The sequence below is a fragment of the Ictidomys tridecemlineatus genome, chromosome 2 (genome assembly GCF_052094955.1).
Source record: "Ictidomys tridecemlineatus isolate mIctTri1 chromosome 2, mIctTri1.hap1, whole genome shotgun sequence".
In the NCBI taxonomy this organism is placed as follows: Eukaryota; Metazoa; Chordata; class Mammalia; order Rodentia; family Sciuridae; genus Ictidomys; species Ictidomys tridecemlineatus.
In genome coordinates, this window is record NC_135478.1 from 230524818 (window position 1) to 230539714 (window position 14897).

Consider the following 14897-nt stretch of genomic DNA (forward strand, 5'->3'; position numbering starts at 1 on the left):
AACCCAGTGACTCACATGTGCAGGAAGAGCCCTCTACCACTGAGCCACAACCCCAGCCTCCACATATAGTAACATGTTTGTTTGTTTATTTATTAGTTGAAGTTGGACACAATACCTGTAATTCGTGTATTTTTATGTGGTGCTAAGCATCGAACCCAGGGCCTCGCACATACTAGGCGAGCAGTCTACCCCTGAGCCACAACCCCAGCCCCGCCATATAGTAATTTTAAACAGGCAATAAGCAAAGGCCTTTCGACGACAGTAGTCCCTGCGTCATCTGACCATCCATGCGCTGACTCAGCCCATGCGAGTGGTCACAGAGGGCCCCTGTCCCCACAGTGTCACTGTAGTGGGGAAAATAGGCATTCACCGTTACTCTGATGACGGCCGTACTGCGGGCTGGAGCTGTGGGTGAAACGCTGGGCGTGCGTGTTCTTAGTCGGGCCACCCGTGTTCCTGGGGTCCGCTTTGATGGGCTTTCTGTGGTGAAGTCAGATACGGGAAAGAGTCTCACTTGCTTTTTTTGCCTCAGTGTGCATTTTCTTGAGCTCCTGTGAATGAAGTGCTGCTGAGTATGCTGAGTTTTGAGTCTCGAAGAATCAGCCATGCTGACTGGGTTTGTCTTTATTACACGGTTTGGGTTTTGCTTAGCAGATCTTACACATCATATGGAGATGATGTAATTTCCTCTCCCGATTGCCTTTCAAAAGTTGGACTGTGGGGGCTGGGGTTATGGCTCAGTGGCTGAGCGCTCGCCTCACATGTGTGTGGCACTGGGTCGATCCTCCGCACGCATACAAAAATAAATAAGACAGATATTGTGTCCATCTACAACTAAAAAATAAAAATAAAATAAAATAAAAAAACTTTGTGTACTTACCTTTTGGTTAAAATAGTGTAAACACCAGTTGTGTCATTCAGAAGTGTCATAAGAGGAACGGCAAACAGTGTATACATTTCCAAGTGTTGAGTAACTTGTTACTTTCTGAGCATTTATGTAATCTAAAGTTTGGGGATTTTGTCTTCGTATTGTGGTGCTGGGAACTGACCCTAGGGCCTTATGCCTGCTGGGAAGAGACAGCAGTTAGTACTGACCATGCTGTGGGCCAGAAAGAACCAGCGCTGGGCCTTCAGAGCTGCAGGAGAAGGTGTCATCAAAGAGCACCGCAGGGTCCAGGAGTGGCCAACTCCAGGTCAGCCCTGATCCCGGCCTGAAGCTGGCTCTGCACTCAGATAGGAAGTGCTGCTGTAGTATCAGGGTAGAACTTAAAATGCCACCATGTAGAAGCCCCATCTCAGTTGGTAGAATATCCACCAGTTAAAAGCCGAATTCTAGATCTTGAGAGGCTTTCCCCATTGTAGTTCCACCTGCATACCCAAAGTGCTCAAATGTTCCTTTTTCTCTGCCCATTGGTGGGTTATCCAAGCAGTGTCTTACAGTGAGTGAAATGCAACCTGTCTGACCCATTTTCTTTGGGCACATAGAATTTCTGGCATGCCTGTATACCGGGATTTGTGCTTAATAAAGACAGCGCTTTAGTCTCTTATCACAGATACATGTTAACGTATGGAATTGTGGTGCTGTTTTAAAGGGGAAGCTGCATTGAAAATTGAGATTGTGGGATCTTGTTTATCCAGTGAATGTGTTCAGAAATTCTCACATCACTCTAGTTTTCTTACTTCTGAGATTATTCCAAATTCTATTTTATTTAATTGGAAGCAGTGTGTACACAAGCCTGGCCTTAACAGAAAATTCCATTATAATCTTTCTTTGACTCCATAGTAGTTGTATGATTGAATCCTGGTTATAGAGATTTAAAACTTTGGCTTTACAGTTTGGGTGTTTGCCTTTATTACATGGTACTTTACTTGTAATAAAGGTGTAGTATAGAACTTGGGTCTCTTTTAGGTAGTGCTGATAGAGCTCTTTAGTCATCTGCTGAAAAACTGACAAAAAATTTCAGATCCCAGATCAGTGCTCAGGCACCTGCTGGGTTTCCTGTAGTCATCTGGGTTCTGTTCATAGAAGCTCCCTGTGCAGCCAGAGAGGAGCTTTGGCTCAGTGAGGAGCATGCTGCTCTTGAACTAAGCTGTAGGATGTGCCAGAGTCTGCCCGCCAGACCCCAGGGAGGCAGGCCACCTCCAGAGGCTCTGTGAAGGATGCCCGAGTTGTTTTCCCTGGAGATCCTGGGGCTGCCTGCCCCCGAAGCACTCCATACAGTGTTTCTCAGAAAGATAAGAAAAATTTTACACAGTGGAGAAAATGGAGATGGCCTTCACTTTAATTCAGATAAACTGATGTGTCCAGGTTTGTGTTGTAAAGTGTGATCACTGTCTCCGTGTGGCTTTTAAGGACCATCGTGTGTGCATGCTGTGGGGGGTCCTGTGTGTGTTGGCAGGTGACTGCTTTGTTTCTGCAGCTTTCCTGGCTGGTGGCCTCAGTGGCCTTCTCCCCTGCCCTGGTGGTGGGTGGTAGCTGCTGGACTGCTTGTCTGACCCAGCCCCTGTTCTTCCCTTTAGGTTATCACCAACCTAGTGAAAATGCTGAAGTCCAGAGACACCAGGAGAAACTTTTGTCCTCCAAATCACTGGCTGTCAGAACAAGAAGATATTAAAGCAGATAAGGTGTTATTAATAATCTCTTTACAACTTACGAGAGATAGACCATATCAGTTTTCTAAAGGAGCAGAGACAGACATAAGTATTGCTAAGATCCAGGTGTAAAGCAGGTCGTGTAAGATACTAGAGCACAGCCTTAGCAGAGGGTATCAGGTGTGTCCAGGGAAATTCCTGGCTGCACTCACTGCAGACTCCTGGGGCTGGAGATGAAGTGCAGGGCGTAGAAAGAGCAGGCGACAGGCCTGCTGAAGACCTCAAGGTGTGGGCGTGGGAGAGCAGTTCAAGTGTGGTGTTCTCCTGGACGCCCACCTTCAGGTCCACCTCGGGGCTTCTTGCTGTCCCCTGAACAAGGCTGGGGCCCCTACAAAGAATTTCCCACCAAAAAGAAACCATCCTTGGCACAGCAGGGAGGACCCTCCAAGGGGGTCGTGGGGTGTAAAGAGGGGTCAAAGGTCCCTTTGGGGCTCCTGCCACCCCAGGGACTCTGGGTGTCCTTGAACACAGCTGCAGCACACTCACATTAGCATGCTGGATAAAGAAGGAGCTGCCCTGTGGGGCACGGGTGTCGACCATCGGGCGAGAGGGCAGGACAAGGCAGCCTGCTTAGGACAGAGGCCCAGCTCACTAAAATGAGTGGGAGCTGCTGGATCCTGTGTTACTGACCTGGTCACCCCCAACAGGTCACCCAGCTCTACGTGCCGGCATCCAGACATGTGTGGAGGTTCCGTCGGATGGGGAGGATCGGCCCCCTGCAGTCCACCCTGGAGGGTGAGTGCTCCCACTGGCACTGCCTGCGGTGGCGGGGCCGTCGTGTCCCGTTTCCTGCCACAGCGCTCGTGCCTTTGGGGTGCAGTTCTGAGGCTGGGGTGCACCATCGCTCCCCAGCCAGCCACCCTCAAAATCACCTCAGCTCCGGTGCCGGGCACCTTCCCCAGGGCAGCTCCAGGCTGGCAGGGTGGTTCCCGTCCTGTGCTCGCCTCTTCTGGAAGCCCCTAAGCAGAGTCCCCCTGCTGGGGCCGAGCGGCTGCCTGCTTCAGGCACAGCCTGGCTCCTGAGCTCAGCCTGCTCTGCCATGGGTGTGCCCCAGGTTCTGGTCCACTTGTCAGCATGAGGAGGTCGGTTGTTTCTCCTTCAGTCTGGTGATGGTGGACTCCGCTGCACTAAGCCATCTGTGGGCAGATTTTTATGTGAACAATCTTTTTTTCCCACTTGAATAAATATCTGAAAGTGAGAATCCTGAGTCCTATGCCAAGTGTATGTTTGACAAAGTGGCTGTACCACTTTGCACTCGGCCCAGCAGTGTCTGAGAGTTCCAGCTGTTCCATACGCCGGCCCACACTTGGAATTGTCTTTTTTTTTTTTTTTCTTCTTAAACCTTTATTTTATTTATTGTTAATGTGGTACTGAGGATCGAACCCAAAGCCTCACACATGCTAGGCAAGCGCTGTACCTCTGAGCCCCAGCCCCGGGAATCGTCAATTTTAAAAAATCATTTTTAGCTGCTTATAAAGATGTGCCATGCTATCTTATGGTTTTAATTTGTATTTCCCAGCTGATAAATGATGTTATCTTTCATGTACTTGCTTTTTTTAATTACTCAGTTTGGGGAGTTTTAATGTATTTTGGTTATAATTCCTTTATATACCTATATATGGAGTGTCAAAGAGACTCTTACTTAGAGCTTCTGATAACTGATGAGAGCGTTGAGGGTCCTCCTCTTCTCGGCAGTGAGCTCAGAGGAGCCAAGCCAGGGCTCTCCCTGGTAGAAAGTCCAGCTGAGGCCCACAGAGCGCTTAGCCCAGCAGGTCGTCTGGCCTTCACCACATCCCCCCGCCCCCAGGAGAAGAGCTTGTGCACAAGGCGCAGCGTCCTCAGATCTGCACTTGGCAGCCACACCAGCCAGTGAGATTCAGTAGCTGGTAAAGGCATCAGTTGCTGCTTGATCCAGAGTCCTCGTGTCAGATTGGGCTCCCGCTGGTGGAGCCGGGGAAGGCTCAGGTTTGACCCCACTCTGCATGGGCTCTGTGCATATGGCTGGACTGATCCCACGGGTTTTAGATTGGGCCTGGGGTGTGTTGTGGAGCTGGAGCTAGACAGGCGAATTAATAGGTTATTTTAGTCCTCTTAAGAGTGGCTTTATGAATTCCGACTTTGGTAATGGGCAGTGGACATGGGAAGGAGGAGATACACAGACCACTAATTCTTTGATGTGCCTGGCAGTGGGCCTGGAGTCCCCACCGCTGACTGTGTCAGAGGAGCGGCAGCTGGCTGTCCTGACGGAACTGCCCTTTGTGGTCCCCTTTGAGGAGCGAGTGAAGGTAAGCCCCTGGATCCTTGGGTGTTAGTTGCAGTGCTGGGGCCTGTGCTTGCTGGGCAGTGGTCTGCAGGGAGCTGTAGCCCACCTTGCTTTCTTCACTGACAGACTCTTCTCTGTGTTTTGTCCTGTTAGCATTAAGAATTAACACACCAGCAAAAACATCTTTGATTTCTTTGTTTAAATTTTTTATTTTGAGAGATGATCTCACCAAGTTGCAGAGACTGGCCTCGAACTTGCAGTCCTCCTGTCTCAGGCTTGTTAGGCTCCCTCCTTGCCAGCGTTTTTGATTTATGTTGTTCTTATTAGGTTATAAGAGCCTGCAATAATTTTTAAGACCTAAGAGATACCTCTTTATACAGAATAAAACAATTTTCCCCTGAGTTATAACTGATCAAAGGATTGTTAACTAGAGAATTCTCATGGAGTCTAAGTGCATTTACTCTTCTCTCTTCACTATTTCCTATATTTTGCATTATTTTTAAAAATGCAAAATCTTGTGAGGAGATGCTTCTGTACATTCACATGAAAGCCAACCCTGTCACCAGCACTACTTTACAGAAATGGACAAGTGAGTTTACGTCCTTTCCAGATGATTCTGCTAATGTGCAGAACTTCGTGTTTGTCTTTCCAGATTTAATTTAAATTTTGTATTCTCCCTGTGTGGTGTGTGTGTGGGGGGGTGTGGGTGTGTGTGGTGTGTGTGTAGTTGTAGTTGTTGACAGACAGCATACCTTTATTTTATTTGTTTTGTATGGTGCTGAGGATGGAACCCAGTGCCTCACACATGCTAGGCAAGTGCTCTGCCACTGAGCCCAGCTCCAGCCCTTCCCTGTGTTGTGAAACTTGGTAGAAGCCCCCAGGCTTGAAGAGGCTCTTTGTGGAGGCTGCACGCTCTCCGGGGCGACAGGAAGGTGCTCGGATGAGGCTGGTGCTTCCTCCCTTGGCCCCGCGCCACGGTCCAGCATCAGAGCACTATGTGAACAGCCTCGCTGCACAGACACACTGGCTCTTACAGAGCCGCGCCTCCTTCCCCCACCACCTGAGCCTTCATGAAAGATTTATGCATGAAAAGACAGCATGGGATATTGAAAGTTTATTGTAAAATGGGGAAAAACAGCAATACTAGAAATATAAATAGTCGTTTGTTGATAAAAATCTAGTATCTTGGCTGTTAAATTTCACTTCAGAATTTTTCTCTTTTATTGCTTGTTGTGTAATCTCTCGAAACTTTCCCTGTTTTGTTGTTAGATCTTTCAAAGGTTGATTTATGCAGATAAGCAAGAAGTTCAAGGAGATGGCCCATTTCTGGATGGAATTAATGTCACAATAAGAAGAAACTATATTTACGAGGATGCTTATGACAAACTTTCCCCAGAAAATGGTATATATGATTCTGTGTGAGTGTTTGCTGGGGGGCAGGGCTGGGAACTGTGTTAGGAAACAGTGTTAAGGATTTGTGCCCACCTCTTTTCCTGTGCTGACGTGGTGGTGCCCACAGCACTGGGAGTCAAACCAAGGCCGTGTACGTGCCAGGCAAGTGCTCTCCATAATAGGAACTCCAACAGAAGCCTTTTAAATACTGGTCTTCAGGGCTGGGACAGAGCCCGGTGGTAGAGCACTCCCCTGCATGTACAGGGCCCAAAATACAAGAAAATACTGATCTTTTAAAGGCACAATACTCTCCCACACAGTACTGTTGTCTTTCTACTTTGCTACCTTTAATTCTTAAAAACATTGGTGGCTGCAATTTACCTTCTGTGTTTTTATATAAATGCATGTTTATGTAAGTATCAATTATAAGTCACATTAAGTGCGCTGAAATAAATGCTGTCATCCTCCCTATTTCTTTATAGAACCTGTGCTTCAGTGGTACTTCTGGTAGTAGAAGGGTTGCAGTACACAGGAGTCGGGGTTGTATTTGGAGAGCGAGGCCGTGCTTGATCTTTAGTTACTGTGTGACCCTCACTGTTCAGTGCTACAGCTGTAACTTTAGAACTTCTTGTCCGTGACGCTGTGTGGCAGGGTGATGAATCACTGTGGAGAAATCAAAAACAGAGCTTGCACAGACCTGTGGTCGATGTAGGCTGTCTGATGGGAAGCAGCAGCTGCCTTGCCTTTGAGGCAAAGAGATGGAGGGTTTACCCTCCTGAGTGTCTGTTTTTGTGGCCCCGGGATCACACCCAGGCCCACGTGGTGCTCTGCCCCTGGCTGCACCCCAGTCCTGTGGTGATTCTCTGAGCTGGACTGAAGAGCTACTCTTGTTTCACTGTGGCACCACTGGAAGGAAGCTGACCCACCATCCCCTACTCCGTTCCCAGTGTTTTTCACATCATTTGCTCATAACCCGCTAGTGTGACCTGAGGCCCGGTGAGTTCACGCAGTCTGAGCCATGAACTCTGCCCACGTCAGATCTTTCTTGCCGTGGATGTTGTCTTTCAAATCCTACATGTGAGGTGGATCGAGGCGCCCTACCTGCTGGTCTAACTTGAGTCTGGGTGGACTGGAGGGGAGCACACATTTGAAAAAGCTGCCATCCCCTCGCAGAGACCCCCCAGTGCCCTCACAGGTTGGTGGCATGGTTCTGCATCATGTCATTTCATTGGCAGAGTCGGTGCTTCTGTCCCCGACTCAGGTGCTTAGACCTGCCTGAGGGAGACTCATTCTCCCCTTTGCTTGGTGCACACAGCAGGTACTCAATAGTTACTTGTTAGATTTGCCTTCAGACCCCATGAGACGTGACAAAACAGTAAGTGAGTGAGTGATTGGCATCCCATCTAGAGAAGAGTGTGGAGTTTAATGGTGGAGGCCCTTCAGAGGGACAGGACTTGCGCGGACCTGCAGAGGAGAGGAGTCCGTAGGGCAGTGTTTGTGTCCTGCTGGTTGTGGGGGCTGGTTGGACTTGGTTTGGGTTTTTTCTTTCCTTTGTTTGTTTGGGGGGGCGTGTTTGTTTTTGTTCTTTTTTTCCTCCCTTGGTGCTGGGGATTGAACCCAGGGCCCTGTGCACATGAACTGAGCACTATACCAACCGAGCTGTATCCTCAGCCCCCATTTTTATTTTGAGACAGAGTCTCACTAAATTGCTGAGTCTGGCCTTGATGTTGGGATCCCCCTGCCTCTCCCTCCAGAGTTGTTGGAAAGATAGGCATGCACCACCAAGCGTGGTTGTAATGGTTTAAATTCTTACAAATATTCTCTAATTTAGGCTTATGAATTTGAATATTTAAGGCTTGTGTTGGGCATTTTGCATCTTGAAACATTTAATTTATGAGAAATGGTTTGAATTGCTTTGTTGGCCAGTCACTTTCATAGACTCAGGTAATGTGATTATTTCATGTATCATCAGGTCATTAGAGCAGGGTTCTCTGGGGAATAGTCTTGTCTGCATGTGAGTGGACCAGTGCCCCCAGGAATGGTGACTGATCTTGTGCGGCAGCGTGGGCCTTTTGGACGTTATTTTTCCATATGAGCATGTGCAGAGAGAGCTGTTTGCCCCGAAGACTGCTGGGTGGCTCTGCTGCAGCTCCTTGGGTACGAAGCTCCCCTGGGCTCCTCAGGTTTCCTGTCTTGGTTTCTGAGAACCTCCCTGTGTGTGTGTCAGTGGGCGGATTTTGTTTCACTTAATGGGCAATTGTAATTACATGGTTTTCCTGAAGAACAGCTGGCATTAGGGTAAAATCAGTTTAATATTTTTCGTAGGTTGTATTCCACTAAAACCTCACTGTGTAATTAGGTATTTCTAATTTGCCCTGAGAAAAAATAATGTCACTGGGCACATTGGCTCATGCCTGTAGTCTAGCAACTCAGGAGGCTGAGACAGGAGGATCGTGAGTTCAAAGCCAGCCTCAGCAACATCGAGGCTCTAAGCAACTCAGTGAGACTCTGTCTCTAATAAAATACATAATCCAGTTGGGGATGTGGCTCAGTGGTTAAGCACCCCTGGGTTCCATCCCAGTGCCAAAAGAGAAAAGAAAAAGTAGTGTCAAGATAGACACCTAGAGGGCTAGATCCGAAGCTGGAAATAGTGCCTGTTGCCGTGTGCAGGTGTGAGCTTCAGGAAACCGAGGACGCTCCACTCAGCCATGCGTGAGGGCTGCCTCCTCACAACGGGCCCTTGAAGCTCTGGGGAACAGAGCGCCGCACCACTGTCAGTGCTGCTGTTTGAAAGGGGTTCACAGGCCAGCTGAGATTACAGGTAATTACATGGTTTTCCTGGCATTAGCATAAAATCAGTTTACTATTTTTCATAGGTTGTATTCCACTAAAACCTGTAATCTCAGCTGCTCAGGAGGATCTTGTGTTCAAAGCCAGCCTCAGCAACTCAGCGAGACCCTGTCTCTAAATAAAACACAAAAAAAGGGCTGGGGATGTGGCTCAGTGTTAAGCACCTCTGGGTTCAATCCCTAGTACAAAAAAAAAAAAAAGAAAAGAAAAAGAAAAAGTGGTTCCTGGATGGACCGAGGTGGGGCATTTCCACTTGGCAAATTTGCATGCCACACTTTAGAAGCCCATTATGAAGTGTTGGGCACCCTTGCTGGGACTCTGCAGTGCTGCGTGTTATACTGCCTTCCCTAACCCTCCCTCCTGCTCTCCCCCTCCGAACAGAGCCTGACTTGAAGAAGCGGATCCGCGTGCACTTGCTCAACGCCCACGGCCTGGACGAAGCTGGCATCGACGGTGGTGGCATTTTCAGGGAGTTTCTAAATGAACTACTAAAGTCAGGATTCAACCCCAACCAGGGGTTCTTTAAGACTACTAATGAAGGGCTTCTCTACCCCAACCCGGCTGCTCAGATGCTCGTGGGAGATTCTTTTGCCAGACATTACTACTTCCTAGGCAGGATGCTTGGAAAGGTAAAGTGGCCGTTCTGTTTCTGTGTGTCATGGTCACTGCTTCATCCATGATCTTTGTTCAGAATTTTTAAAGGTTGTCTTGGTGAATCCTAAATAGTATGTATTTATGTAACAACTACACTCATCTTTGTACGTTTACATGCGCAGTGATTATATCCTTCAAGTACAGGGAGCAAGATAGCATCTGGTTTGGAGATGGTTTACAATGGTTATCTGCTACACAGGTGCACGTGCTCTAAGCAATTCAAGTCTTCTCTCAGTTGCTTTATGAATAATATTGAAAGTGAATATTTTTAAAGTGCTATGAGATGGAAGCAAGCCCACAGTTATTCAGTATAGTTTAAATATGTTGTGTATATTTTATGCAAATTCTACAAAAAATTTTATGCCTGAGAATGATATTCTTTCTGGTGATGCTTTCAAAGCCAAAATGTTAACATCTGCCAGTCATGTGTACAAACTGGGCTTATTAGCCTGCACTGTGAGGGCAATTGATCATGTAACAGAGCAGGAGCTTCAGGGGTAAGTTCTCCCCAATTCCACTCAGGAACAAGATAAGGGTACATGTGGTCCTGACCTAGTGCAGCGAGAATGAGGATCGGGACACTGAGGTCTGGAAGGAACGCTCTCTTAGCAGCACCATGACTAGAGGTGTGACTCCCAGAGTCCGAGTCCCAGGCACAGCGGGCTTTTACTTTAATACACAAGGAAGTTTGGGGTCCATCAAAGCCAGGGAGTCTGCAGTTCTATTGGAGAGGCATTCTGCATTCCTTACATGGGTACAAGTTTGCAGCAGCTGAGGGACTTTCGCTGTACCATGCCTAAAGGGGGCCCATCTGTCCCTCCCGCTTTGTCTCCTGCTTCTGCTCCTGTGGTTATCTGTCACAGTGCCCACGGCTGCTGCAGGCCTCAGGGTGAAGTGTAGGAAGCAGAGCTGCTGTGTGGCAGCCTCCAGAGCTGCTAGCCTGGGGGTTGGCCTGCCAGCTCCTGAGCTGCTAAGCTTTCCCTTCTGATCCCCACACTAACTGGGGGTGTGCTTTGGAGACCAGCATGGCTACTGCCCCCCACAGATGAACCTTAGTCTAAAAAGCATTGTTTTCATTTATTAGTTACTAACATTTTTAAATGGGGAGATTTTTGGTTTGGTTTGGTTTGGTTTAGTACTAGGAATTGAATCCAGGGGTGCTTAACCACCTCACCAAATCCCCACCCCATTTTTACATTTCATTAGAGACAGGGTCTCATTGAATTGCTGAGGCTGGCTTTGAACTTGGGATCCTCCTGCCTCAGCCTCCCAAGCTGCTGGGATTACAGACGTGTGTCCCCATACCCAGCTAAAATAGGGAGTTTTGACCTACAAGTTTATATTTCTGGGTTGTTCATTTTTATTTGAGCTTTTTGTTGTTTTTTACTTTTTGCATTTTAAGTAAACTTAATGGTGGTAGTTGCTAATTCTATAAGATCGTGGCTAAGCAAGTATTCCGGTAAAATTGGGAGCTGGAACTTTGGCTTAAACTTTCCTAAATGAGGGGCGAGTTGTGAGCTGATCCCATGGGACTCAGGCCGTTGGATGACAGAGGGAAAGGGCCTCTGGCGTGTGCAGGAACTCCCTGGTGTTCAGGCACTCCTGGCCCAGCACTCACAGAACAACTTTGTTAAGTCCTACCCCACCTTCTCTGTCTGAGTCAGACAGAAGAATAAGAGCATCCCAAGAGGGTGCTGGGTAGCCACAGCACCCTCCTGAGGCCTGACTGCTGGCCCTCTTCTGTCCTCTTGTCTGTGCCCCCTAGCACCAGCTTCTGCCAGCCAGCTGGACCTTCCATATATTGATTCCTAACTTATTTTTTATTTTGAGTTCATTGCTTGAGGTATCACAGAAGGACACAGCTCATGTCTGACCACTGTAAAGTGTCACTGCATTCTGCGTACAGCATTTCTGCTAATAAAATTCTTATTAAGTAAAATTAATATTTTATGTTACCCATGGATCTGTGGTGTACTGTTAACAGGTAGGTAAAAATTTTTTACATTTGAGGAAGGTTTTTTTTTTTTTTAACTTTTAAGAGAGAGAGAGAATTTTTTTTTAATATTTATTTTTTAGTTTTCAGCAGACACAACATCTTTGTTTGTATGTGGTGCTGAGGATCGAACCCGGGCCGCACGCATGCCAGGCGAGCGCACTACCGCTTGAGCCACATCCCCAGCCCCATTTGAGGAAATTTTTAGGGCAAAGTTTATGTGGCCTGAAAGTGCTTTTTATTTCCATTGCTTTAAAAGCAGAAGAAGGTGGACAGACACAACGGCACACTGTAAACCCAGCAGCTCAGGAGGATCACAGTTTCAAAACCATCCTTAGCAACTTAGCAAGGCCCTAAGAACTTAGTGTAACCTTGTGTCAAAATGAAAAGGGTTGGGGATGTTGGCCCAGTGGTTAAGAGCCCTGGGCTCGCTCCCTGGTACCAATACAGACAGACAGACATGAGTATGAACAACAGGTGCTGATACTTAGTACTTCCCCTGCAGCAGTTTTTACAAACACACTGACTGTGCCACAGACTTTACCAGCAGGCTCAGCTTCCGGTCAGGTCTCCCTTAGAACATGCTGGGCTGATTGCCTGCATGTTGACCAAGTTTGTTCTGTCCACCCTTCCCCTGACCTTCCCTTCAGAGCCACGCCTTCTGTTTCAGGGAACCTTTGTCGGCCTGATGTGGACTAAGCTCAGCTACTTCACAAGGCCTTGTACACATGGTGAGACGTTTCCATTCCCGCCGTGATTGATGGAGGGTCACAGACTGAGGGGTGGGCACAGTGCCTTCTGTCCATTCACCCATGGGGTACATTTGGATTGTCTGGTTTTTGTCTTTTATGGTTGATGCTCTGAACATTCGTGCACAGGTTCCACAGTATTCTGCCTCGCCTATCCCTGGGGACTGTTCATGCTGAGCACCTTGTAGCGCACTGCGTGTCCCCTGCCACTCAGGCCTGTGGTGTGTTCCTGTGGCTGGGCCCCTTGGTGTGCTCCAGACACTGAGCTGCATACCCTTGCTTTCAGTTACATGTGGTGCCCTTGACGGTCTTGTCTTTTGTTTGGTGCTTTTGTCTGTCTGAGAAGCCTCTTACACGGGTGCATCTCCTATGTGTGCTCCTGACAGCTTTGTCCTTTTGGCTCTTGCCTTTGGCTTTGGAGTTAGTTTTATAGACTGTTGCTGTTGGGGCCCTGAAGTTCTTCATACCCTTGTTGAAAATAAGTTGGCCATAAACAGGACTCTGAATTCCCCTCTGCTGAGCACTTCGTCTAACTTATGCCAGTGCAAGAATGTCTTGATTGTGGTGGCTTTGTAGTGAGGTGTGCATGTGTGTGAATTAGTGGCAAATGGTAGTAAAACCCCAGGCCTCAAGAGCAAGGGGGCAGTGGAAGGTCATCAGTCGACTTGAATACGCAGTAATTCTTCTTTATTTATGTCTCTTTCAGATGGATTATACTATAGGTTGCTACCCATTTGTTCAGATTCCAGATGTCACTACTTTTATAATAACACAGATTTTAGGCATTATTCAGGTTTAGTAACTCGGCTCCAGCTGACCTCACTGTGACACTCCCAGAAACAAAATCTCTCTCTAGGCTTACCCTTATGACAGTAACAAATTTCGGCTGTTAAAGAAAAGAGGTTTATTTAGCTCACACTTCAAGAGGCTCGAATGTATGATGCTGGCATTGGCTTGACTCTGGTAGAACCTCACGGCAGATGGCCTCACAGTGGCTGGGAACACGGGTGGGAACAAGAGCTCACTTAGCACGACAGGCAACCAGAATGATCAGGGGGCAGGTGGCCACAGGGGCAGTGTTACGCCCTCCTGCCGACGTCCCCAGTGTCACCAAATGCCCATCCCAGCACAAACTGATGGGGGACACACCACACTCAAGCCACTCAGGCTCCCTCTGTAGCTGGAGCCATGCACTGGCCTTGGGGTCTCTGCTGGGTACCGCTGGGAGCCGCCCTCTCCCAATGCCACAGAGATCTGTAAATGCTGTCTGTAGTGCTTTCAGTGAAGATGAGCCCAGAAGCCTCTAAATCATCAGCAGCGAAGAGAGGAAGAGGGAGTGAGAGTGGAGTGAGCCTCAGTTTTGCAGACTGACCTACCCCCCCACCACCACCCCACCCCCGTGCCTAGTGGTTCTCCCCTGCCGCAGGGACAGAAGATAGGGTTAGGGTCACAGAGTTGTTCTTCCTAAATATATAAGTCATCCCATTTTGCTTAGTGTAGAGACTGATTGTTATGTAAGTCTGATGAGGAGAGGGACCTGGTTTTTCCCTCTCTGTTTATTGATATGCTGCTCATAATTTGAGCTGTTGCAAAGGCGGCGCTCATGGGGCAGCAGTATTGTAGATTGGGGACAGGTGACAGATTGCTCATAACACCCTCTTGTGGAATGTGTATAACATGCTTAAAGCAGGTTCCTCACTCCCAGAAATGAAGATCCCATAAGTTACATTTCAATAAAATTTTTTAAAATAATGGAATTTGGGCAAAACCAATAACAAGCCTATAGTTATTTCTCTGATCAAAGATATTGGAAGAAGGCACAAAAATATGGGAAGACCTCATGTATTCATGAATTCGGAGAATTGATAATTGTTTAAATGTCCTTCGTACGCAAAGCAAAACACCAAGGACACACAGAAGACCCAGTGGCCAAAGCTATCTTGAACAAAAAGAACAAAGCTGAGGCTCCACAAGACCTGATTTCAAGACGTGGTCGAGTGCCACACTGACCAAAACAGCATGGCACTGGCAGAAAAGCAGGCACACGGCACAGTGGGACAGACTGGAGACCCCAGAATAACCCGCCATCTACAGCCAAGTGATTTCCAACACAGGTGTCAGAAACACTGGAGGAAGGACAGCGTCTTCAACAGATGTGCTGGGAAAAGGGGACACCCACATGCCGAAGAACAACCGTGTCCACGCTCTCTCACCCTGTATGAAAATCAGCGCAGAGTGGATCAGGGGCTGTAGGTGGTCACGGTGCACGCCTGTAATCCTAGAGAAGAGGCTGAGGCAGGTCTTGAGTTCAAGGCCCGTCTCAGCTACTTAGCAAGATGCCGAC

The 14897-nt window shown here is 47.9% G+C and overlaps 1 protein-coding gene across 2 annotated transcripts in view; it reads left to right on the plus strand.

Moving 5' to 3' along the window:
• The window catches only part of Ube3c (ubiquitin protein ligase E3C), a 95391-nt gene that overhangs the window by 51597 nt on the left and 28897 nt on the right, over positions 1-14897 (plus strand). For both annotated transcript variants that reach the window (XM_078040933.1, XM_078040934.1), the window contains exons 14-18: positions 2521-2625; positions 3300-3387; positions 4840-4937; positions 6185-6317; positions 9539-9786. In XM_078040933.1, the coding sequence (XP_077897059.1) occupies positions 2521-2625; positions 3300-3387; positions 4840-4937; positions 6185-6317; positions 9539-9786 (672 nt within the window). The remainder of the gene's footprint in view (positions 1-2520; positions 2626-3299; positions 3388-4839; positions 4938-6184; positions 6318-9538; positions 9787-14897) is intronic.